Source organism: Gorilla gorilla, chromosome 6, assembly GCF_029281585.2.
Source record: "Gorilla gorilla gorilla isolate KB3781 chromosome 6, NHGRI_mGorGor1-v2.1_pri, whole genome shotgun sequence".
NCBI lineage: Eukaryota > Metazoa > Chordata > Mammalia > Primates > Hominidae > Gorilla > Gorilla gorilla.
The window spans coordinates 42,643,473-42,668,307 of record NC_073230.2 but is presented as its reverse complement, the minus strand read 5'-3'; the positions used below and the strand labels follow the sequence as shown (position 1 = coordinate 42,668,307).

The window sequence follows — 24,835 nt, the reverse complement described above, 5'->3', positions numbered from 1 at the left end:
CCCTGTCTCTGTATTCACTTCTCTGAGGCTTTAAACAAAACAAAAGAGGGGTTTGTGGACCGGATAGAGAGGGGAGTCAGACCGTTTCCCTCCTTCCCTCCCTCCCTTCCTCTCTTCCTAATTCAGGTCAGTTTATTAGGCAGCATAAACAGGGCCCATTCTCTCTCTCTCTCTCTGTCAGGAGGATGTTTCCAACCATCCGGGTGTCCTTTTCGGGGGTGGATCCTGAGGCCAAGTACATAGTCCTGATGGACATCGTCCCTGTGGACAACAAGAGGTACCGCTACGCCTACCACCGGTCCTCCTGGCTGGTGGCTGGCAAGGCCGACCCGCCGTTGCCAGCCAGGTTCGTGCCTCCGGGTTTTTCACTGAGAAAACTGTTAGTGCGTCTGTCAGAATGTTTCTGGCTTGTGTGAATTTTAAGCAAGTGTATTTTTAAAGCAGCGGGCTCTGGCAAGAGAGCATTCCAAGCCTGGACACTCCAGGATTGACTACACAAAATATGGGTTAGGCTGTGAGAAAGGTAGTTTGTGCATAGAGAAAACACTGTCTTTATGTTTCTTTGGCAGAAATTCATTTCAAAGTTTTTCTTAAATTTCAATTTGAGTATTCATTAGAAATGTGGACCCATTTTGTATAAATATAAATATAGACATCCTCTCTAATTGCTGCTTAAAACCAGAGTGAATAAACCTACTGATGAAATGGTTGTCCTAAAATCCTTTTTAGAAGAGTGTATTTTAGTAAAATCGTTGCTCACAGTATTTGTTAATCATATGGTTATAACTGCATTTAATAAACAACATTTAGGTAAAATTCAGTTGTTTTTGACCAATAAAGGTTCAGAGATTTTTAAGTAAAAAAATAAAGCCAAGTCTTATTTTCTCCCTTTATAATTTTAGTGGATGAATGTAATTCAATAACTGGTTCTTTTACATGAAACATTCCTCAGTTAACATATTAGGGATCATGCATATTTACTCTTGTGAAATTCATTGCTAATAATACAGTTTTTCCAGGAGTACCATCCTTAAAAAAGCACATGCAAACCTTTACTGTTATTATTTTAACTAAATGAGAGTTCTAACAGGAAAACATATACTTGCTTATGTGAAGAATAATAGATGAAGTTACAGGAATGTAACTGCCTACTTTAATACAAAACAAAACATATTAGCTGACTTTATGTTTGGGATTTTAAAACCCAGCCTCATAGCTTTTCTTTAATGACTAATTTTTGTTGTTTATGTTTAATGACTAATTTTTTGTGATTGATTGAAAGTTTGTATCAGAGCTAAGAATTTATTTAAATGTACAGATTTGGGAACTGTTAAGTTACGGCTGGTACTTTGTGTCTAGTCTGGAGTCATAGTCAAGGCAGAGAATCAACAGACAATTACACATATGGTTCAGATAGAATATTCAGCTTAATTAGTAGTTTATTATATTATTGAGTTTATCGTATGCTAAGTGCACTAGAAAAGAGATTAAAAGCAATCTCTCAGAGTTTTCCATTCTCGGAAGAGACCAGAAAGGGCGTCTTCCCAGCCCTTTCAAATCAGTGTATTAAATAACAGTCAAGACTAAGAAAATCTAAAAAATAATTGCTATTAGTTTTTTTTTAGTTGAGCAAGATTCACCAGTTTATAATAGATATTAAAATTAATAAAATTAGTGTTCTCTTCTATTTACTATTAAATAGTTTACTATTATTCTTTAGCTACCTTCCAAACTTTTCAATACCGTTTTAAACCTGAGAGTATTTTGGCAGATTCCTAACCATTTTCTACAAGCAAACCCTCTTTTTTTTTTTTTTTTTGTTTGCCCTCCAATCTTTCCTCTAAGAAGTTAATCACTCTTATTAAACATACATTTTCTTCCTATCTGAAGGTATGGGGAGCTGATGCAGGCCAGCAGGACTTTGGAAATATGACATGCCTTGTTTATGTTACTAATCTGTTCTGGTTGGAGAAGAAAAGTGTGTACCAATACACTATCTTAACTGAAGCATGTTTAAGCTATTGCTGGAATTTTAAGTCTCTGGGGGACTTGAGAGGAGGGGCTTCCTGTATATTTTTTCATTAATCCTAGTTCAGCTTTTTTAGATTGATATTAAATAAAAATGTTTAGCTTATTATGGGATAAAAAATAGATAATTTAGCAACTATTCTTTATTATTATTAAAATAAATAGTTTGCTACTTATCTATCTCCATAAGAGAAAAACGAAGAACTTGGGAGATGATAATTTTTGTACTGATGGCAAAAATTTCCCATGGTTTTAGGACTTTGAAGCATTTTAGTTCAGGCTGAAGTTCATTGGTCAGTCATTCCTAATCGGAAGAAATAATGCTTGACAGTATCACTTGATTGTAATAATAAGCAAGATATTACTTATGATCTAAAATAATGTTACCTTTTCATATAGCACATCTCCTTTTCTTTAAAATACATAATATTTAAATACATTAATATTTTATTAATAGCCATTACATGTGGTGAATGTGGTCCTTAGAGAGGGAACATTTCATCAACTTTAGGACTTTAAATAATTTTGGACTTTTTTAGAGGGAGGAATGTGGTTCTGATCAGTAAAACAATTGCACCTATAAAGCTACAGTCTTGGAAGGATGGTACTTGAAAAGTGGTTGTGTTATCAAAGAATAATTGAAAGGCAACTGTGAGCACTCCTCCTAAAAACAGTGGAATTAACAGGCAGACAAATGCCTGAAGCCTTTACAGTTTCTCTGTAGGTCTGGTAAGAGTCTTTGGTGCTGTCAACCTTTTTTGTGCATTGCTCCTGGTGGGCTTTGTGAGTTTCAGCATTTGTACAGAATTCTTCTATTCTTAGTCCTCTGTGTGACAAACCATGGAACAGATTTCTTGTTCTTTACATGAATAATGCAAGAAAAATTTTATGACTTCTTATCCCTTGCTTTTGCCCTAGTAAAAATATTTATGTTTAATTGTAGTTATAAGGATCCTATATAAAATTTAGGTATAAATAACCTTTTACGTGGATAAAGGAATTTGTCCTATTAAATCAAGGATTTTGCTTCCCCTTCATTAGTTCTGTAGTCTCTCTCTGACTTCAGAAAGACTTAAGTCAAGAAGATACCAGGATGGGGACTTACAAAGAGCTGCATTTAAGGCGTTGTCACAGGTAGAAAAAGTGACCTGCATTTAACTGTGAGTGCGTAAAAGATGTGAGAGCTTTTTTTTGGCTTACACTGTTTACAAATAAATAAATTGAATAATGTGAAGTGTGTCTAGATTGTTTTAACTCTCATCTAGTGAGTACATAAACAGATCATGATGAAAGCAGTAGTGTTTAATGTAACAGGAAGAACAGAATCCTAGCTGATCTGTGGACTACTGGGAGTTCTCCATGTCCCTATATTAAAATTGCTCCATCTTATATTTACAAAGAACACAAACTTTAAACCTTTAAGTTTAAATAAATGGATTCTCTAAAATTATTTTCTCTTTTAAATTATTTATGTTTTCACTGTTATTTAAGAGATGTTTATAATAGGAACTCATGCGATTAGTGTAAGCTAGTTTTTCTTTTGAAAGCACCTTCAACAAGAAGATTTTGCGTTTGATCGAAGCAGACCAGTAGTTGACTAGATAGATGAAAACACACACACACACACACACACACACACCCCTTTAAACAATGCCTCGCTCAGCTTTTAATAGAAAATTTGTTAAGTATTATCTCATTTAGATAGTTGGTACATGAAGAAATAATTGGACATTTTACAGTTGTTTTGACATTGCAATAGTAATAAATTTGAGGTATATGGGGCAATAAAATTTCCCACTTCTATATGGCTTATGTGTTCCCTTAGAATTAGAACGTTTTATAACCTACGGAGACAGACTTTTTAAAGAAGTCTCAATAAAGTTTTCTCCTAATTTTCTTAGGCTTTATGTGCATCCAGATTCTCCTTTTACCGGTGAGCAACTACTCAAACAGATGGTGTCTTTTGAAAAGGTGAAACTCACCAACAATGAACTGGATCAACATGGCCATGTAAGTACCATGCCTTGGGCTGTGCAGGTTCCCTGAGATAGAATGGACAAGTCGCACAAAACTCTCTCTCTCTGAGTCCCTTCCTGCCTTCCCTATCCCCTTCCCACCTTCTATCTCTGAGTCATTTTATGGGAGCATTTATGTGTTCTTCAGGGGACCTTGACTGATTTTGTAATAGGTTATTTACGGGAATGCTGTGTGCCATTTCTATGCAAGAAGGTCAGGGATCTTCTGTTCCATGGAATTCCTAAGGCTTCTGAAATTGCTGTACCACCCGAGCCAACTAAACTAAGGGAATATACATTTTTGGAGGCTGCTACAGCCTGTTGTTGGGTTAAGCATCTAATTTCTGTCAGCAGCATAGCAGATAATAAAACCTAGAGAGAATAGGGCTAGGACCTCTGATGGGGGTTTCCCAAAGTGTAGTCTATAGAACATATGTATGTGAGACGAAATAACAAAAGGATTTTATGTCCAAATCAGTTTGGGAAAGTGCTGTTTACTCATTATGTAACCATTTTTTTTTTTGGAGAGTTTCATGAATATTAAAGCATAAAGAAGCCCTGTAATTAAAAACAAAACAATTTGATTTTGTGTCAGTATAAAGTTTATGAAAATGTGGAAAAAAGAAAAATTAACTCTGTGTTCTTATCAGTAGTTTAATAGAACAAATAGTCAATGATGCAGGTCCTTACATATTTGGTAAAATGCCTTTTTAAGGCATTGCTGGGATGTTACTTCATGCTGTTAAATAAAGATACACATAAAAATTCTGTCTTAGATTTTATGCTAAGAAAACTTTAAATAGACTTCCATAATTTTTTTCTTCTTTTAATAATTTTTAATTGATACACAATAATTGTACATATTTATGGGGTACATGTGATATTTGGATACATATATACAATGTGTAAGGATCAAATCTGTGCAATTTAGAGGAAGTGTTTGAAGACCTTTCTCAACAAAGATGGTCATAAGTAGATAATAAGAAAGTTCTAGGTTTGGTTTCATATGGTTGGATTAAACCTGGAACCAAATAAATCACTTTAGGTGCTAGCACTATCCCTCTGCCCACAGGAGACTGTGTTTATTACAACCAAGTCAGGGTTGCCACTTAACTCACGACTCTACTGGTGGTGCTGTTGGGATATTGGAAGTAGCTTAATATGCTTCTGTTTTTTTGTGTATTGAAAGAGAAAGATAGTTGATCTTTATCTTTAAGGTTATTGGCATAATTTTCTTTTTTTTAAACATGCTTCCACTGATAAATTTTTTTTCAGGTTAGAATTTATGAAGTATGGAGTGATTTTTTTGTAGATCAATGATCATTCTTAATGTCATTTATATTAAAATTTCTTGAACTTTAATGGAAATTTTTGCAGGGAAAAATGGAATTCTTTTATGATTCTAGAATTTTCTATATGTGAAGCTTTTAGAGGAATTATTTGAGTCTTTCCAAAAAGACTTCAGAGTCATTTTGAGATCAGTTGTCCATAATTGAAATGCTTTTCTTTTAGCATCAGCTTTGTTGGGTAGTAATAGCTCTAAACCAGATTTCAGAAGCTCTAGGGTCTAGCCTGATTATACCAAGATTATGCCTTAAAAAACTGGTTAGTCTTAGATGGTTGCTTATATGCATTTTAGCTTTAAAACTTTTATACTGGCCAGGCACGGTGGCTCACACCTGCAATCCAGCACTTTGAGAGGCTGACCTGGGAAGATTGCTTGATCTGAGGAGTTTGAAACCAGCCAGAGCAACGTAGAGAGACCCCATCTCTATGAAAACAAAACAAAACAAAAAATTAGCTGGATGTGGTGGCATGCACTTGTAGTCCCGGCCACTTGGGTGGCTGAGGTGGGAGAATCACTTGAGCCTGGGAGGTCGAGGCTGCAGTGAGTTGTGGTTGTGCCACTGCAATTCAGCCTGGGTGACAGAGCAAGAACCTGTCTCAAAAAAAATTATATTTAATATAACCCTTTGTCACCAGAATTAGTGTGTTCTGAAACCTATTAATACAAGGAAAGATTTTTAGATCTTGTGTTGTTAAGGTAACTTCTTTGAATAGGTTCTGAAGAAGCCTCTCTTATAGATGCAGTTTTAGTTTCAGAAAAGGAAACTTTCTTATTCTCAAGAATTATTTCTTGAGTGAAGCAGAGTCCACGTTTCTATTAGTGTTCCTTTGTCTTCAAGTTACAGGAGGGCTTGAGCAGAGAGTCAGGGAGCCCTGGGGTCTTAGAGGCTCAGTCTGGGGTCCGAGTCTGTCCAGTAACCTTTCCCAAAGGAAATTAACCCTCAGGTGGTAGAAGTGGGGAAAGAAGCAGCTTATTTAAAGCTTAGGGCTTGTTCCATTTTGGTATGTGTATGTATGGGTGGTTGGGTGTGATTTGAAAATTCTTCCTATCTTCCCAGTAGAATATATGATGAATGTTAATTTTTTTTCTTATATTAGTGATAGGAGGAAAATGTTTGGTTTTGCTGCTTCAACTTTATTCAAGTATTTGGCTGAGGATCAATCGCTTGAAATCCTTTGAATAAATGTATTATTGCAAACAGATCATATTATCATTCAAAAACATTATTTTGATTCATTTAAAGATCTCCTTTGTTTCAGTTATTCCTGTTCCAGTTTGAGATCATAAAAAGGCAGCATGTTCAAAATTCAGTCGCAGTTAAAACCCCGTAACTTTAGGTTGGCTTACATCTCAGCACAGAGAGCGAGCGATTATATATCAGTTATCCCACAGTGACTAGTATTCAACTCTGCTAAAGTCAATCAGCAGAAACACTCATGCCCCTCGCCCAGGTTAGCTAAGAAAGCTGGGGAGCCATCAGTTGCATGACTAGCAGCAGCAACCAGCAGAGAGTGCCATTGGTCCTGCCAGGCTGTTTATAGTCAGATGTCTCCTGAGAGTCACGCTCTCTGCTAGCTCCTTGGAGAGGAGGGCATACAATGTGAGCCCTCTCATCCTCGGAAAGACATACCCCCAAATTGTGCAGACTTAGATAGCTGTCTGGGTGACAGGAGGGAAGATGTGGGAAACCTTTTATATCTGAAATTGAATTTTATTGCCCTGATTCATAATGGCTAGCTTTTATATTTTATTTAAAAGATATATGAAAAATACTACCTATTGGCTGCCTTGTTAACAAGGGTGTGTTTATGATTTCTGAGTACTTGGCAACTTTTACTAGCTGCAGAATGGAAGATGGCTATCATGATTCAAGTTTGGTTTAATAACTAGAAGTTAGAAATCAAGGAAGATGTCATAAATACTCCTTCTATTACTAATAATAATACAGTTCACATTTACTGAGCACTTCCTGTTTCCTCTGTGCCAGCCCTACGAGGTTAGTACTGTTTCTGCATATGAGAAAACTAGGAATTGGGGAGATGAGATCACTTGGCTAAGGATTAAAGGACTAGAAACTGACAGATTCAAAATTTTTACCCAAGTCTAACACCCCGCTGCTTTTCTAAACTCTTTTATTTTTTTCTCCATAAATAATAATCTGGCCTCTTAGAATATGTGATTTCTTATTTTAGAAAATTTAGACATGCATCCTTTGGTCTAACTAGACTAGCAAACCAAAAGTATTTAAAAGACTTGATTTTTAAAAATAGGTAAAACTTATCCTTCAGATGACCTCTCCCCCTACCATTTTAGAAAGGACGCTTGAAACAACCTGTGTGGTTTGCAGTTGTTTTGGTAAAATGTGATTCACAACAATGACTCTGCAGTATCTTGTGAAAATGATTTGCCTTAAGGCTGGAAAGGGTAGATCCATATCTTAAAATTGACTTTGAAATTGTAGACCATTTGGTTCTTTCTTGCCTCACTGTAATTTGGCCTGTTTAGCAGTATTAAGTATGTAAAATTCAGTACTTCCCATCTTTTTGTTGTAGATAATTTTGAACTCAATGCATAAGTACCAGCCAAGGGTGCACATCATTAAGAAGAAAGACCACACAGCCTCATTGCTCAACCTGAAGTCTGAAGAATTTAGAACTTTCATCTTTCCAGAAACAGTTTTTACGGCAGTCACTGCCTACCAGAATCAACTGGTGAGTGTACAGTTCACAATTTAGTTCCTGCATAAGAGAAGGATTTAGGAGGTTCTTATATTTTCTTGGAGAGAAGAGATATCCAAGTACTCAAAATGGATGTTCACTTTGCAGAGAGCTATTGAGTTTCAGGGCTAGGACCTCTAAGAGTGTGTTGAGTGACTGTGTATTACACTATAGTTTCTAGAATCTCTACATTATGGGTCAGGTTTTTAACTGCCCACTTCCCCACCCATACCTACCCCAATCTGCCTTCTCACATTTTCTTCTCCAGAAAGTTGCTTGCCTCCTTTTCCTCCTCCTGGTAACATGTATAACCATGTTGTTGTTGCTTCATAAAATTTAAAAGTTCAGTTTCTCTGCTCAATTAAACACACCTATTCTATCCAACTGCCCAAACTGCTGATACTTTAGATATTTTGTAAGGTTTATTCAGCTATAATTTAGGGTGAGATAATTCTGGTAAAATGATTTTAAATGTCTTTTTAGATAGTAAACTATAGTATGTAACATCAAGATATCTAATTTATATTATTGAGTTATATGCAGGGTGAGTATCCCTAATCCAAAAACCCAAAATCTGAATGCTCCAAAATCTGAAACGTTTTGAACATTGACATGACACTCAAAGGAAATGCTCACTGGAGCATTTCAGATTTTAGATTTGTGGATTAAGGATGCTTAACCTGTAAGTATAATGCAAAATTCCCAAATCTGAGAAAATCTGAGATCCAAAATACTTTTGGTTCCAAGCATTTCAGATAAGGGATACTCAACCTATACTTTTTACTCTCTGTTGTACGTCACATTTAAAATTAATGCATTTTTGGCCAGGTGCGGTGGCACATGCCTGTAATCCCAGCATTTTGGGAGGCCAGGGTGGGTGGATCACCTGAGGTCAGGAGTTCGAGACCAGCCTGGCCAACATGGTGAAACCGTCTCTACTAAAAATACAAAAATTAGCTGGGCCTGGTGGCAGGTGCCTGTAGTCCCAGCTACTTGGGAGGCTGAGGCAGGAGAATCGCTTGAACCTGGGAGGCAGGGGTTGCAGTGAGCAGAGATCTCACCACTGTACTCCAGCCTGGGTGACAAAGCGAGACCCCACCTCAAAAAAATAATAAAATTAAAAAAAAAACTTAAATTAATGCATTTCTTCATCCATAGGGCTTATTCCAACTTAGTAAATATTTATCAAGGCCATACTAAGGGCCATGTACTGATAGACACTTCCCATACATTTTCTTCTTTTGTGCCCAGCATAAGCTTAAGGGGCTGTGGCAGTACTACACTCCATAGGTGAGGAAGCTGAAGCTAAGACAGGGTGAGTAACTTCTCTCCATCAGAAAGGACCAGAAATAGAATTCCTTTTCATACACTTCAGTATAAAAGGAAGTCACATGCTCAGTTTACTTGACACATTCAGTTGTTTATGACCTCTCTGTGTCTTTGTATCTTGTGTTTGTTTCATTGGTCATAGGTAGCCAAGACTATTGCTCTCCTCTTGTCTTGATGTTGTTAGGTTTTGGTTTCTGAGTGAGTAGCTATTAGATGCTGCCTGGTAGATGGCTCAGAGTCCCGGGGAGGATGGTCACCTGAAAGCGAGGTGGTGTGGAGACCCTCGGGAAAGGCAAGATGAAGCTGACATCACAGCCAGCCTCACACAAATGAGGTAGTAGAAGCCTGGAAAAGGGATGTGGGCAGATGGCCAGAGTGGATGTATGTAAGGCTTACTCTCCTAGGATTTCTATACAACTTTGAGTAGATTTCATTTCACCAGTGGCTGCTGTTTTCCTTACCTAGATATTAGGGCCAAGAACTGACCAGACCATTTTAGGGGATTGCTGTGAAGATCAAATGTAGTTGTGTGTGTAGGCTTGTTTAAGCCTTTGGAAGCTGTAAGGTGCTCTGTAAATAAGACGTGGTTATGATGGGGCTATCTCAGAAATGTCAAAAAAAGAATTTGTCACCATTTGTATTTTAAAATTTTAGTGGTGTATTAGTTAATGAGATAGAGAAATTAATGTGTAATTGTTATCATGCTGATCATCTTATAGTAAAGGCAAGTATTGTAACCTTTGAATTATCTCCAAGATCATAACACAGGAGTGGAAACATTCAGAGAATGCCCAAACTAAAAGTTGGGGTTTAGATGGAAGCCTACAAAGGCCTAAAGCACTAATGCTGTTTCTCTGCGAATCTGGAACACTGAAACCAGCAATCCTGTTTTTAATTTATTTGAGGGCACGTGGAATGCAAATATCATAGGCTCCAAAAAGATTCCGAAAACATTCCATTCATTTATACTAATTGATTTCATAGCTTTTATAATGTACACCATGCTAATATATTATAGCAATTTAAATTTATGCTCACTTAAGAAACCTTATTGATGTTTGGGAATGGCATAGACACTTGTCATGTGGAAACCTCATTGCTTTTATCATAATTCTTTTTAAAGAGGGCCAAAGCAGGAGGAGGTAAATTGTTTTCCTCTTTATTTTTTTTAGTGAAAATTATAGAGATGAACAAAAATTAAAGTTTCTAGTAAACTTTAAAGTATAATGCCTGAGATTTGGTTTAATAGGTGAGAGAGCAAGACTGTGTAAGTGTTGGCGGGACCTCTCATATCATAGGAGGGTCTTATTTACATAATACAAATAACAACTAACATTTGGGTACTTACTATGTGCAAGACACCACTTGAATTCATAATCATACTTGATCTTCTCAATGATATCATGAGATAGGAACAATCGTATTTTTATTCAGCATCGTACAGTTGGGGTAATTGAGGCACTAGTTAAATAAGTCATCTGAAGTGACCTTGCTCCTCCCATTGCAGATCTGAATTCAGGTGGTTAAGATTCAAGAGGGAGTGCCCTTAACCCCTAAGCTGTGAGTGCCTGCTGTTCCCAAAGAAGCAGAACTTCACCCTCTCTCAGCTCTTGGCCCTGATAGACTCTGAGACATTGATTTTAGAGAGCATCAGCTCTTTATGCTCATTTTTTTTTAAACAAATGTGCTGCTCACACCACACATCAGCAAGTGTAACACGATGATGATCATCCTTAACAGGAGGTCAGAATATCTGCTAGTACTCGCTGTATCCAACTGGAACCACATCTTTAATGACATTTTCTAATTTAATTCTTGTTTTTCTACTTGATTTTTTATTTAGAACAAATTTCAGATATACAAAAAACGAAACAGATAGTAAAATGAACCTCACATGCCTTCCACCCAGATTCAGCAATGCCAAATTTGCTTTTCCCCCAAATTTTCTCTTTCCTCCCTCTTCCTCTCTCTATATGCAAATGTACTTCCCCTCTTCCTTCCCAGTTTCTTCCCTCCCCTTTTGAAACTAAATTGCATGCCTCCTGACACTTCTAAACACTCTTTAAGCGTATTCTGACAATTAGAACACTATTTTTGTAATCCCAACATCTTTATCACAGCTAAGAAAATTTATAAGAATTTGTTCTTTATATCACCTAGTATTCAGTTTATATTAAAATTTCCAGGATAGACCAACTGCCCCTAAACCCCCTCTGAACTAGGATCCAGCTAAAATTCATGGTTTGGATTTATTACTTTTAATTTAGAAAAATCTTCCCACATTTTTTTCTAAACACCTCATTTAATTCTGACACTGTATGCCTTGAAGAAGGCCCCACGAGTCCCATTTTGTAGAATTAGAAACTGAGGTCAGAATGGTTAAGACATTCACCCAAGGTCACAAATCTGGTAAGTGACAGAACCAGTATGAGGTTTTTGATCTTCTGGGTTTTAATTCCTCCTTTTTGGTGGCATCATGATAGATTGCAAGGCCAAGGAAATGGTGACCACTGACAGTGTCATCAAAAACTGACTTTGAAAATATGGGTAATGAAAATAGCTGAAGATACTAATATGCACATTTCAACACAAGTTGCTCCTTTGCAAAGGTTTATTTCTAATTAATATCATAAATGGGATCAAAATCTAGCCATCAGTGCCCAGCTATTCTTTCTTGCATTAAGTATAGTATTAATATGATTAGTATGTCATTTCATTGCTGAGTAACCACAATGGAAGGGACTAAATTCAGAATTAATTTTCTCATAGATTCTACTATGTCTGAGTTTATTTTTCGATATCCACCTTTAAAACCATAGCCGCTTGCACAAAGCCATATGCCTTTAAAATAGAAATCCAGTTAATAGTCAACAATTTGATTTTATATCCTGACAGGCCAGTTTCGCAAATGGTTTATAAACCTCGTAAGACCAATCAAAATTCCTCTTGTAGGTGCTCAGTAAACATATGTGCAGTGAATAAATGAACTTGTGGGTTAGCATTTTCATTAGTCCTATGTCATTTTCTAAAGTTATCCTTGACTCTTTCTAGGCCTTCTACCATCTACTGTGACTTCACTTCTCTACCAAGTTTGTGTAGTAATTTTCCTATAGCATACAATAATATATCGTGCAGCATATAATAGCCTATAACATATAATAAATATATAGGAAATAAAGTAAATATATACTAGGTATAGTATTAGAATTTTTTCACATACAAAGAACAAAGAGGGAGGAAAAAAGAGAGGAAGATTTAAAAATTCACATTTAGGACCACTTTCATATATCTTAAGCTTTGGATATGACTGCTATTTTCATGTCTATTGAAATCCAAGTCAGAGTTTCCAAAACAATTTGTGAAAAAATTCCTCATTTATTGTGCCTTGTAGTTTCATTTGTAAGTAATGAAAGTAGGACCTTTTATTTGCTATTTCTTTCTCTGGTTTTTGTGAGGGAATGATTGCATTTCTTTACATTATTGGATAAAAGCTAAATACATTACACTTTCAACAAACTATTTTATAATTTAAGATTGAAAGGTCATGCATTGTTTTTGAGCCGGCAGACCATTGCTGTAGAGTTGAAGTGTAGGTCAAGTTTCATTTTTAAATGCCTTTGGTCAGATATTTTCCTGATAATTGGAGAAATGGTCTCTGAGGGCCAATTTTACCTTGTGGCTGGGAACCCTAGCTGGATTCAGAGTCCAGTGATATTATACAGAATAACCACTGCAAAAGGTTCCCTTCTCTTTTGCACAGCAGGTAGTGTCAAAATCTGCCCTCCACACATTTACTTAAAGATAATAGAGATGCCAAAAGAGTGAACATTTTGGTTAGGAATTGCATTATGTTCTATATTATTTAAATACACGAAAAAGCAGGGTTGTGTTTTGGACTGAATTAGTAACTTGGATATATGTAGACCCACACTAAACAGTAGCATTTCTTAAGCACATACTACTAACCTTGCTTGTTAGTGTTTTCTCTTGGTGAAGTGAGAAACATTGCTGCTTTCAAGAAGTTGTGAGTTATAAAGAAGCCATATCTCTGGTTTCTGTACATACAATGTTTGGTAGCTGATTTATTTTTGATACTTCTTTTAGGATTACTTTTGATAAACGTGATTTGTTCAACAACATTACAAGCTGCAGGCATCCTCTATTCGGACATGAATGAAATGGTGTCCACCTGAAATCACTGTCTGTAACTCAGCTTTTTTTTCTCATCAGTTCTCAGTGTTTTTTTTTTTTCAGTTATCCCAAATTTCATAAAGAGATGTAAAACTACACCTTAAAAATGAATTTCTATATAGCTACTGGTCTTTATTTAAATATTGTGGCATAAACTCTATGTCTGACCTTTTAAAACGTATGATTACCTAGAATGTTAAAATTTTGCTATTTAAAAATTATTTTATCTTAAAATTTAAAAAGTGAAATGCTTTTCCTGTAAATTCATGGTTTCACTTAGTTCATAATTGATGAAAAGGTGAGATCATATTTCTGACTGTGCTTGTTCTTGAGGTAAAGCTCAACAAATACTTGTGGGGTTCTTATTGTGGACACCCTAGTAGATTCAGAGTCTAGTGACAGTGGGCTACAAGGAACATGGTGGGCTCACAAAGAAGTTTAATCCACAATCTCTGTGCTGCTAATTATTAATACCCCATAAAAGCTGTTCAGGAATGTGTAGCATCAACCCAGAGCTCCCATACAATTTTAGTGATAATAGATCCATTCAGTTTTTTTCTGTTCTCACGTGCAAAAGCAATTATTTTCCCTAGAATTAGATTAAATAGAAATAGAGAAAGTAATTGTTTTGAATTCTTTTTCTGATTAGTACACTAAAACTAAATCATTGCTGTGGCTAATTGGTAAATCTGGGTGTATAAGAGCACCTGTACTATTCTTGCAACTTTCCTGAAGTTTGAAATTATATCAAAATGTAAAGAAATTTCCACTGATACTCCTAGGAATTATGAAAGTTGGATTAAAATGATATTAGCAGTAGATAATTCTCGTAATGAGAGAAAATCCAAAGACATTTGAAAACTCATGTTGAATTTAAGTTACTCCTTTGCTCAAAGTATGGCAGTATTATTAGATATGGTGACACATCAATTGAGCAACACGTGTTTTGAGAGTATGTATTTTCTGTGGTATTAGAGCACTGGAGAATTTAAGATAACTTCTCAATCATATTATGAGCCAATAGTCTTTATCTTTTGAAAAAAGAACAAGAAATGTGATTTTCAAAATTCTTTTCAGAGATAAAATATGTCAAAAGTCCATCTTTAATCATTAGAACAGATAGGTAATACCTTCTACCCTTTTCATTTATAAAGACTCAGAAAAAGCTTGATATGATTCATATCTTAGAGAGATGGCTGTAAAAAGTTCTTTCAAAATGAATTTTTTATCAGCTATATTATCTGTTGTTGTCTGTAGAAAATTTTATCCATTGGCAAGCCTGTTTACTTTTCAATTTTATAAATGTGCTATTTAAAGGCAGCCTTACCTTTATTGCTCCACCTCACAGTTTCAGTTTGAAATTTTCATGTGGGTTTGATTTACCCTTAATGTCTCTGTTTGTTGGAGGTGGTGCCACCTTCTTTAGCATCATTTAGAGCCAGTTCCAGCTCTGATTAGCTGTGCATGTCATCCGACATCTAGCGCAGTGCATGTGCATGGTGATTTATCCTCATTATTTGCTGATGAATTATTGTGAAAGCATATTAATGAACTATAAAGTACTGCAGAAGTAGAACGTATTTTAAGTATAGTTGTTCATTACAAAGAGACATAGCTCATGTCCTGGAGGATTTTAAAATCTTGTTGATATTTGTAATCGTAGACTGTATCGATTGCCTGGGCTTTAGAGGATGTTTATAATTTATTTCAAACAAAAAAATATTTTCCCCTTCCCTCCCAAAACTGACTTTCAAAAACAAGTCTTAGTCGGAATAAGTGGATGAAACAAGGCTTCATTCTTCAGAGAGTGGTAGCTGTGTGTGAGAAGGTTCTCTATAAACTCTTTCCTGTATCTCTCTTCATATACATGTCTTAGCTGTTGCTGTCCATGAGAACAGGTTTCTGATTTGTGTAGCTTATTTGCTTCCCTGTTTACCATGCTCATAGCATAGCTATTTTCTTCTAACTGCTCAGCAGTGAATGTTCATGGGCTAAAAATGAGCATTTCTGAGGCACTGTCAAATGTTTTTTAAAATTAATATTATCAAAGAGTTAATCTTATAATTTGCCAGTGTTACTGATAGAGGAGTCTTTCTGGCTGGGTTAGTATGGGAGGTTTCATTTTAAGTGAGGCATAAATAGCTTCTTTGCAGCTTGTGCCTTGGTTCTGAAAGTGTTCAGAAACCATGAAAAAGAAAAAACCACATTTCTTTTGAAATGAAAAAAGAAATTCCTCATGTGTTAACAGTTTAAAGTGTTCTATAGATATACTTTGGGGAGAAAGTTGCTTTTTGGCAAGAGTATTTCTTTTTTTCTTCTTTTTTTTTCTTTTGAGACAGAGTCTTGCTCTCGCTCTTGTCGCCCAGGCTGGAGTGCAGTGGCGCGATCTCGGCTCGCTGCAACCTCTGCCTCCCGGGTTCAGGTGATTCTCATGTGTCAGCCTCTTGAGTAGGTGGGATTACAGGCTCATGCCACTATGCCTGGCTAATTTTTTATTTTTAGTAGAGACAGGGTTTCACCATGTTGGTCAGGCTGGTTTCGAACTCCTGACCTTATGATCTGCCCACCTCGGTCTCCCAAAGCGCTGGGATTACAGGCGTGAGCCACGGCACCCGGCCTGGCAAGAGTATTTCAAACTATCTGTTTTGATTGTGTACTCCTTACTTTGAAAGAAGAAGACATACCTGTAACTTTTTTCCCCGTTAAGAATCTTTAGCATGCATTTCTCTCTAGAGATGAACATGGGTTCTAATTTTGATACTGAGAAGCTATGATTCCTTAAAGGTTTTCTTGGTTCTAATTCAGTTACTGACCAGCTGAATCTTGGCCCTTGTGCTCTTTGAGTCTGTGCGTGATTATCTGTCGGATAAGACCATGGGCTAGATGGTCTCTCAGCTTCCTTTCAGCTCTAACAATTCCAGTATTTTCCATGTTGAGTATCTTTTAATCAGTGTTTCCTTTATTTTCTCGTTACAACTTAATGTATTCTCCTTCAGAGGCATGGTGCATATAATTTCATGGATCTTTCTACACTAATAGTAGTACTATGGGAATTCTGAATACCACAGCATGGACATTTAATATTTCAGACTGTGATTATTATTAGAATGTGTTTTTCCATAAAAACATAGAGTTTATAAATAACATTTCATGGAGGGATAACAAAAGATGGACTAATTTGATTCTGATTTAGTCAAATGGAAAGGGAAATAGGAGAAAATTTATATTCAGAAGGCTTTATGTCATGTATTTATGTCATGTATATCAATATCATATTGAACATGAGGCTATTATTGGCCATTTTACCTTTTATCTATTATGGTATGTATATGTACTCACAGTACTAAAAAAGATGTCACCAAGTCAAATGCATTCTTACTTTCATTCTCTACCAATGCTGGAATTCTGCATAATTCTCCCATTTAGGTGGTTCTCCCATTCCTCAGTTCAGCCCTAGCCTTTGACATATTATATAATATATTAAATACTGCACACCCCAGTTCACATCTACTTTTGCCTCAAAGGCTCCCTTCCCTAATTGTATCTATCTGTCAACCTCCAGCCTGTCCTCAATACCTCCTCTCTGAGGCCTTCCCTTACCATCCCACCTGGCTGGGATTTGTCCCTCTTGTGAACATGTGTAGCATTTTCCACCCTTCTCAGGACACTGAGAAACATTAAGATATTCTTGGTGTGCTATGGAGAATGAACAAACTATTTCTGATTTTACTTCCTTGACCTCATAAATGATACTGTTTTGTACCCATTCTTTCTCCAGATAACAAAGCTGAAAATAGATAGCAATCCTTTTGCCAAAGGATTCCGGGATTCCTCCAGGCTCACTGACATTGAGAGGTAATGAGAATTTTCTGTTTACTTTCTTGTTCAGATAAGATCAAGAGAAGAGGGAGTTTGTAACAACACACTCCTTTCGACACCAGAGAATCATAACCTTACTATATATAGTCTTCTATTCTCTGCACCCCATTCCTTGTACATATGCAACTGCTTAAGTCTGACAGCTACTGTGACTGGATCTATTATATGCTTAATTTCTGAGTGAAATAGTTTCTTTGGTCAGGACATTTATTCTACTATAAAAAATAGGGCTTTGTTGTTATTAAAGACTTAGTCCTCTTGACATTCTTAAGCTTCGTGTCTCAATGAGTGGCAGTCTGTAGAGAAACAGAACCGTGATAGCCTTTTACCTTCCCAAGTAGATATATTTGCTAACACAAAGAGTGTAAGGGTAGTTGGGAATTTTAAAACAAGGAGATGTAATTTAATTCAAGGTCACATAATTTTACCAATGTAGTAGACTGCTTTATATTTAATAGGAGAGACATCAGGCAGGCCTCAGGACCTCTAAGAAGACAAGTGAAATCATGTGCCTGTAACTTACCCTACTTTTTACTCAATTAAAATGGTTCATGCAGTTTGAGACCATTGAGGTGATGAGTAATGACTATATGGAGATACATGTTTTGCCCAGTATGAATGTCAAAAATTGTTTTTCAAAGAGAAGATTTTTAAACCTAATTGATTATTTGTACTTCTTAAACACACTAATTCTTTTATGTGGTCCAATGTCTTGATTGACCAGGGAAGTTCTCTAGCCACCAGAACCACTGATTTTCTTATCTCTACATCTGTGTAATTTCCCTACTAACTGCTGCACATTTCTGCTGCACTCTTTGTTACCTATATAGCCACATCTCCTGACCTCAGCACTTCTGTCTAATCTATCTTGGCAACTCAAATTAAAAGATAATTACATATTTTAACAACCTCTGTCTCAGCCTTCCTAAGCCTTCCCAAATGGCAGAATGTGAGGGGGAGGTTTGATTTAGGGGAACAGACTTAGAGGCTCAGTGGGGAAGCAGAGGAGCAAGCAGGAGAGGCTGAATATTGGCCAGGAACTATGGGATTTGAGCAGAAAAGGAAGATTAAATAGTTGGAGAGCTTGACAAGTTGGTTGGAAGTGTTGAGATCAGGAAAAGAAACTTGAGCTTGTGATTGAAAATCCATTGCAAAGTGCAGAGAGAAGGCAAGTGGTAACTCAAATTAGGTGGGATACAAGTCACTGAGAATGTGGTACCAGCAGTATGGACAACAAAGGAGTCCACTTGCAAAAGGCAACTTCATTTAGGCATGACTTTATTTCCTGTTTCTGAGGGCCAGAAGCCCTGCTGCAGACCGGGTTTATGTAGTTGGGATTGTTATAAGTGAACTTTTTCTCAGTTTTATTCAGGTATTAAGTAAGAATGGAGACAATGATGCAGTGGGGTGATAGTGATCTGTTTTTATAGTGTGTGTCGTATTTTCTGTCTCAGACCATGGGGGTACGCGTGATATATTGGGAGAAAAAAAAAGTTAGGGCTTAGAATCTCACCTCTGCCTTTCCCTGGGTGAGTGATCCTGGAGAAGTCACCAGACTTCTGAGTCTGTACGCTCATCTAGAAAATGGAAAAAATAACCCTGCTCACCTCAGAGGTTTATTCTGAGAATCAAATAAGCTGGCATTTATGACAGCATTTTATAAATCTAAAAATGTAAAATAATTACAAGTTCTTCATCTTGTTATATGAGCATTTCATCTAACAACTTTTATCCCATGTAACTCTATGTTTCATAGTCTTAATAAACTACTCCTAGAGTAAAAATAGCCTTGTAGTTGCACATTGGTTTACAAGATAGGAGGTACTCAGTCTGACTGCTCTTTAGAACGGCAGATTTGATAATGCATGTGGCCACATTTTCCACTTATTGGATAAGCATCCTGATGTGGGAGCACTCACATGTACATGAAGCTAAGTAGCTTTCAATGGTCTGAGGGCAAAGACAGCACTCTTACATGACTAGCTAAAAGTTTGCAAGATGACCTAAGTAGTGTGAAATTGGCCGAGGTTTTGGATTTCATTTCCAGATATTTAAGTCTGAATTTTTCATAAACAGCCTTTGGGGATGGGACAAATCAGATCAATTGATCTTTAGAGACCTAAAGAAATTAAATTAGTCTGGAGTCAGTTACTGCACTAAACCATCTAGTAATTGAATTGCTCCTTGTAACTGATTGAAAACAGCCCTATCCTTAACAATATAGGGAGCTTTTCTTTATAAGAGATCTGAGAGAAAAACACATCTTTTTATGACATGATGACAGATATTGCACTTTTCTAACCTAATTGAATATGATGTTATAAATATGTGACCTTAGTGATTTCAAGTTTCCTGTTTCAGATTTACAGCTTAATGTGTGGGACACCCAAACAAAAATGCCTTTAGGATTGGATCTGTTTGCCTGTACCTCTAAATTCACAGTTTTAATCCTTCTACAGCTACACAAGCTTTTGAGATACTCTTAAAGGTGTTTTAGTTTTCTTGCTCTAATTTTACTAGGTTCCATTGAGGTACTTGAATGTCTCACTTTGTGTGTAGCCTTACTCTTCAGGGACATCGTCTTCCTCATTTCTAAAAGAAAACCCACCTCACTGGCAAAAATAGAAAGTGTTTTCATTACTGCTTTGTAATATACCTACTATGGTCAACCAAGAAGCAAACCAAAAGCCCAAAGGGATATCTTTGTGTAATCTAATGTCTAGTTTCTCAGATTGGGGAAACAATTATTGGCTGGTTCCATATAATAACAAGCTTTAGACAGTCATTCAGTTGGCATTTTATGTTTCTTTTCTGGGGCGATGCGGTTCACTTTGTCCAGTACACAAAGGCACAGTGTTCCTTCTGAGAAAAGAAAAATAACTGGGAGGAGTTATCTATGTTTTATTCAAAATTAAGTTTCTTTTATTAATTTTTTTCTTTTTACTAAAAGAGTTTGTGTGCATTGCCAAAAAATCAGAAAATACGGACAAGTAAGAAAAAGCATAAAAAAGCAGTTAAACCCCATTTCCTTAGAGATGACCCCTGGCAAAACCCCATTATATATTCTTTCAGATACTTTCTTATGCACGTATGAACATTTACTTCCTTTAAAGTTTATCTGGTCAACCATATTATTTTTAATTATTTCCCCTTAATATAAATAGATATATGTCTGCAGCACACTTTTTATTGGCTTTCTAATTTTCCATTATGTGCTGTAATTTATTTGACTAATCCTATGCATTAGTTATTTAGGTTTCTGATTTTTTGCTGTTACAAATAGTGCCAGGAGGAAAATACATATCTTTACACATCTTCTTAATTATTACCATAAGATAAATATCCACAAATTAAAATGCTGAGTCAAAGGATTTTTTTTTATCATAGTATTATCTTTAATTGTTTAAAAATTTGGAAAAAGAACCCAAATATTCAATAATAGGAGAATGGTTTAATAAAATTCATAGTCATGCAATGGAGGTTTTAGAAATTGTGTTAAAATATACATAACATAAAATTGACCATTTTAACCATTTTAAAGTGTACAATTCAGTGACATTAAGTACATTCATGATGTCACATAACCATCACTGCTATCCGTTTCCAGAATGTTTTCATCATCCCAAACAGAAACTCTGTACCCATTAAAATAACTTCCAGTTTACTCTCCCTTTGAGACCCTGGTAATCTGTATCCTACTTTCTGCATCTATGAATTTATCTAGTCTGGGTACCTCATGTAAGTGGAAAGATGTATAGTCATGAGTCACTTAACAGAAGGGCTGCATTCTGAGAAATGCATTGTTTGGAGATTTTGTCATTGTGAAAACGTCATAGAGTGTATTTACACAAACCCAGATGGTATAGCCTACTACACACGTAGGCTATTTGGTATGGCCTATTGATCCTAGACTATAAACCGTACTGTGCTGCATGTTACTGTACTGAATACTGTAAGCAATTGTAATCCAAGGGTAGGTATTTATGTACCTAAACATTAAAAAGGCACAGTAAAAATACAGTGTAAAACAAAAAAAAGTTACACCTGTATAAGGCACTCACCGTGAATGGAGCTTAAGGTCTGGAATTTGCTCTGGGTGAGCGGTCAGTGAATATGAAGGCCTAGGACATTACTGTACACTACTGTAGACTTTATAAACACTGTACACTTAGGCTACACTAAATTTATGAAGAATATTTTTCTTTAAGAATAAATTAACCTTAGCTTATTATAACTGTTTTACTTTCTAAACTTTTTAATTTTTTTAACTTTTTGACTCTCCTGTAACATTTAGATTAAAACATACACATTGTACAAACTGTACAAAAACATTTTTTCTTTATATCCTTATTCCGTAAGTTTTTTCAATATTTTTTCAATTTTTTTTTTTTTTTTTTTTTTTTTTTTTTTTTTTACTTTTTAAACATTTTTGTTAAAACCTAAGACATAATCACACACATCAGGCCTACCCTGGGTCAGGATAATCAATATCACTGTCTTCCACCTCCACATCTTCTGTCACTGAAGGTCTTCAGGGGCAATAACACACATCTCCTGTAATGATAATGCCTTCTTCTGGAATACCTGCCAAAGGATCTGCCTGAGGCTGTTTCATGGTTAACTTTTTTTTTTTTTGATAAGTAGAAGGAGTACACCGTGAAATAATTATAAAAATTATAGCGTAGTACATATACAAACCAGTAACATCATTGTTTATTATCATTAATCAAGTATGATGTATTTTATACAAACGTGAGTAACATGTTGTGTTGCTGCATTATGATGGCTATGATGTCACTAGGTGATAGACATTTTTCAGCTCCGTTCTGATGTTAGGGGACCGCTTTCATATATGTGAAACATTGTGAGCTGAAACATTGTGATGTGGCACATGACTGTATATGTTTTTAAGGCATTTTATGCATACTGCCAAGTTTCCTTCAGGAAAGGTTGTTCACAGCAGTTACCATTCCTTTACACCTTTGTCCGACATGATCGTTGTCTTTTCATCTTTGCCAGTTTCATAGGTGAACATTTGTATTTTCTCCTGGGAATTGGCCTGTTTATGTCCTTAGGTTTTTTTTTTTTTTTTTTTTTTTGGATTGTTCACCTTGTTCTCTAAATGAGCTGTAAAAGCTACTTATGTATCAAGAGTATTAGTATTTTATTGTTCATATATGTTGGAATCATTTTACCAGTTTGAAAATTAGCTTTTTATTTATGCTTTTGATACATAGATGGTTTTATCACCAAATCTGTTGCTCTCGTTCTTTGATTTCTATCCTAGAAAACTTTTCTCACTCCAAAATAATACAAACATTTACTATAGATTTTTTAATCATCTTACTGCTTTTTAGTTTTTCATTTAAACCTTTGACTTGTGTAGTATTTATTTTGGTAAACATTATAAAATAGACATACAACTTTATATTTTTTACAAGTGGCCTGAATACTATTAATATGTATTTACTAATGTATTCATTTCCCACTTATTTTTCATTCTCCCTTTGTCACATGCTGTACCAAATTCTTATGCATACTAGTTCTTACAGTCTCTTTGTTGAGCTGTCAGTATCATATGGTTGTAATTTTCATAAATTGTAAATATTTGATATTTAAATATCTGATATGGCAAATCCCAATCGTTTTTACTTGTCATTTCAAAAGTTTCTTGATATTCTTTGATCTTTATGCTTCCAGTCTTTGAAATCTTTTTGTCAGGTCTTCTACATAAATGTTACAGGAATTTAGCTTAGGCTTGTGTTGAATTTATATAATAACCTGGGAGGGAAAATCGATATCTTTACAGTGATATCAGTATTCAAAGACACACATTCCTATTCTCATCTATGAATATGTAATATGTTTGTCCTCTTTCTGAAATCTCCTGTGTTATGTAGCACTTTGCCATTTTCGAGTTTGTACGTTCTGCACAGATGTTCTTAGGCATACATCTAGGCCTATGAGAGTTGCTCTGTCTGATACAATAGCTGCTGGCCACAGGTGGTTAGTGAAGATGTGAAATAATACTGTTAAGTGTGCTAACACACAAACAGGTTAACTAACTACCAAAAACCACTAGAATTTGAAGACTCAGTATGAAAAAAATCATTTAAAAATATCAATTAGATATATTGGAATAATAATTTGGGTTATTATGTTACATAAAGTATATTTTTGTATTTTTTTTAATGTGGCAACTGGGCTTATCTAAAATTACATATGTGACTCACATTACATTTTTATTGGAAAACACTAGAGAAATTTTTGGAGGTGCTTACTTTTGTAAAGAGAATTTTAAATTAGAAATCTGCCTAATTTAGTCTGCAAAAAGCTGTTGATTCCTGTGTCTTTGGCATTGTGCCATTTTACTGAACTTAAAAAATCAGTTTTAATAAATTTTCATTTTAGTCTCTTGTGTTTTCTAGTTAAATTGCTATATCATTTGCAAAAATGATGATTTTATCTCTTCCTTTCTAGTAGTTATACTTTTAAAAATATCTTTTTCTTGTTTTATTACACTGATTGAAATTTCTGGGACACCATTGAAGGATAATAATAGTTGGTATTTTTCTCTTGTTCTTGATTCATTGCATATGGTTTTTGGTGGCTGTTGGTTTCAGAAGAATATTCCTTATTATACCAAAGCAATAACTTTCATACCTAAATTAATAATTTTTATCTTAACATTAATTGAATTTATAGTAAATGCTCTTTTAACATATATTGATACTATTTCGTTTTTAAAAAATTTTAAATGACATTATAATATAGTCATATTGTCTCTGTTGAACCATCCTTATATTCCTGCCTGGAATTTTTTTTTTTTGAAACAGAGTTTCGCTCTTATGGCCCAGTCTGGAGTGCAGTGGCACGATCTCAGCTCACTGCAACCTCCACCTCCCAGGTTCAAGCTATTCTCCTGCCTCAGCCTCCCTAGTAGCTGGGATTACAGGCATGTGCCACCACGTCCAGCTAATTTTGTATTTTTAGTAGAGACAGAGTTTCTCCATGTTGGTCAGTCTGGTCTTGAACTCCTGACCTCAGGTCATCCACCTGCCTCAGCCTCCCAAAGTGCTGGGATTAACAGGCTTGAGCCACCGCACCCAGCCCTCCTGCCTGGATTTTGTTTTTCTTAAATTACTGGATTTAAACTACTTGTATTTTATTTAAGACCTTTTGTATCAATCTTGAAACAATTAGTTGATTTTGTACCTTCTCTTGTCAGTTGTTGGTATTGGTTTCTGCTAATTTGTTCAAATTAATTGAAATCTTTTCCTTCTTTTTATTGTTAGAATCAGTTTGAAAAGCAAAGAAATGATCATTTA

At 35.6% G+C, this 24,835-nt stretch overlaps 1 protein-coding gene across 2 annotated transcripts in view; it reads left to right on the top strand.

Moving 5' to 3' along the window:
• The window catches only part of TBX20 (T-box transcription factor 20), a 56,702-nt gene that overhangs the window by 5,132 nt on the left and 26,735 nt on the right, over positions 1-24,835 (top strand). For both annotated transcript variants that reach the window (XM_055347552.2, XM_055347553.2), the window contains exons 3-6: positions 182-346; positions 3,930-4,038; positions 7,944-8,102; positions 17,407-17,483. In XM_055347552.2, the coding sequence (XP_055203527.1) occupies positions 182-346; positions 3,930-4,038; positions 7,944-8,102; positions 17,407-17,483 (510 nt within the window). The remainder of the gene's footprint in view (positions 1-181; positions 347-3,929; positions 4,039-7,943; positions 8,103-17,406; positions 17,484-24,835) is intronic.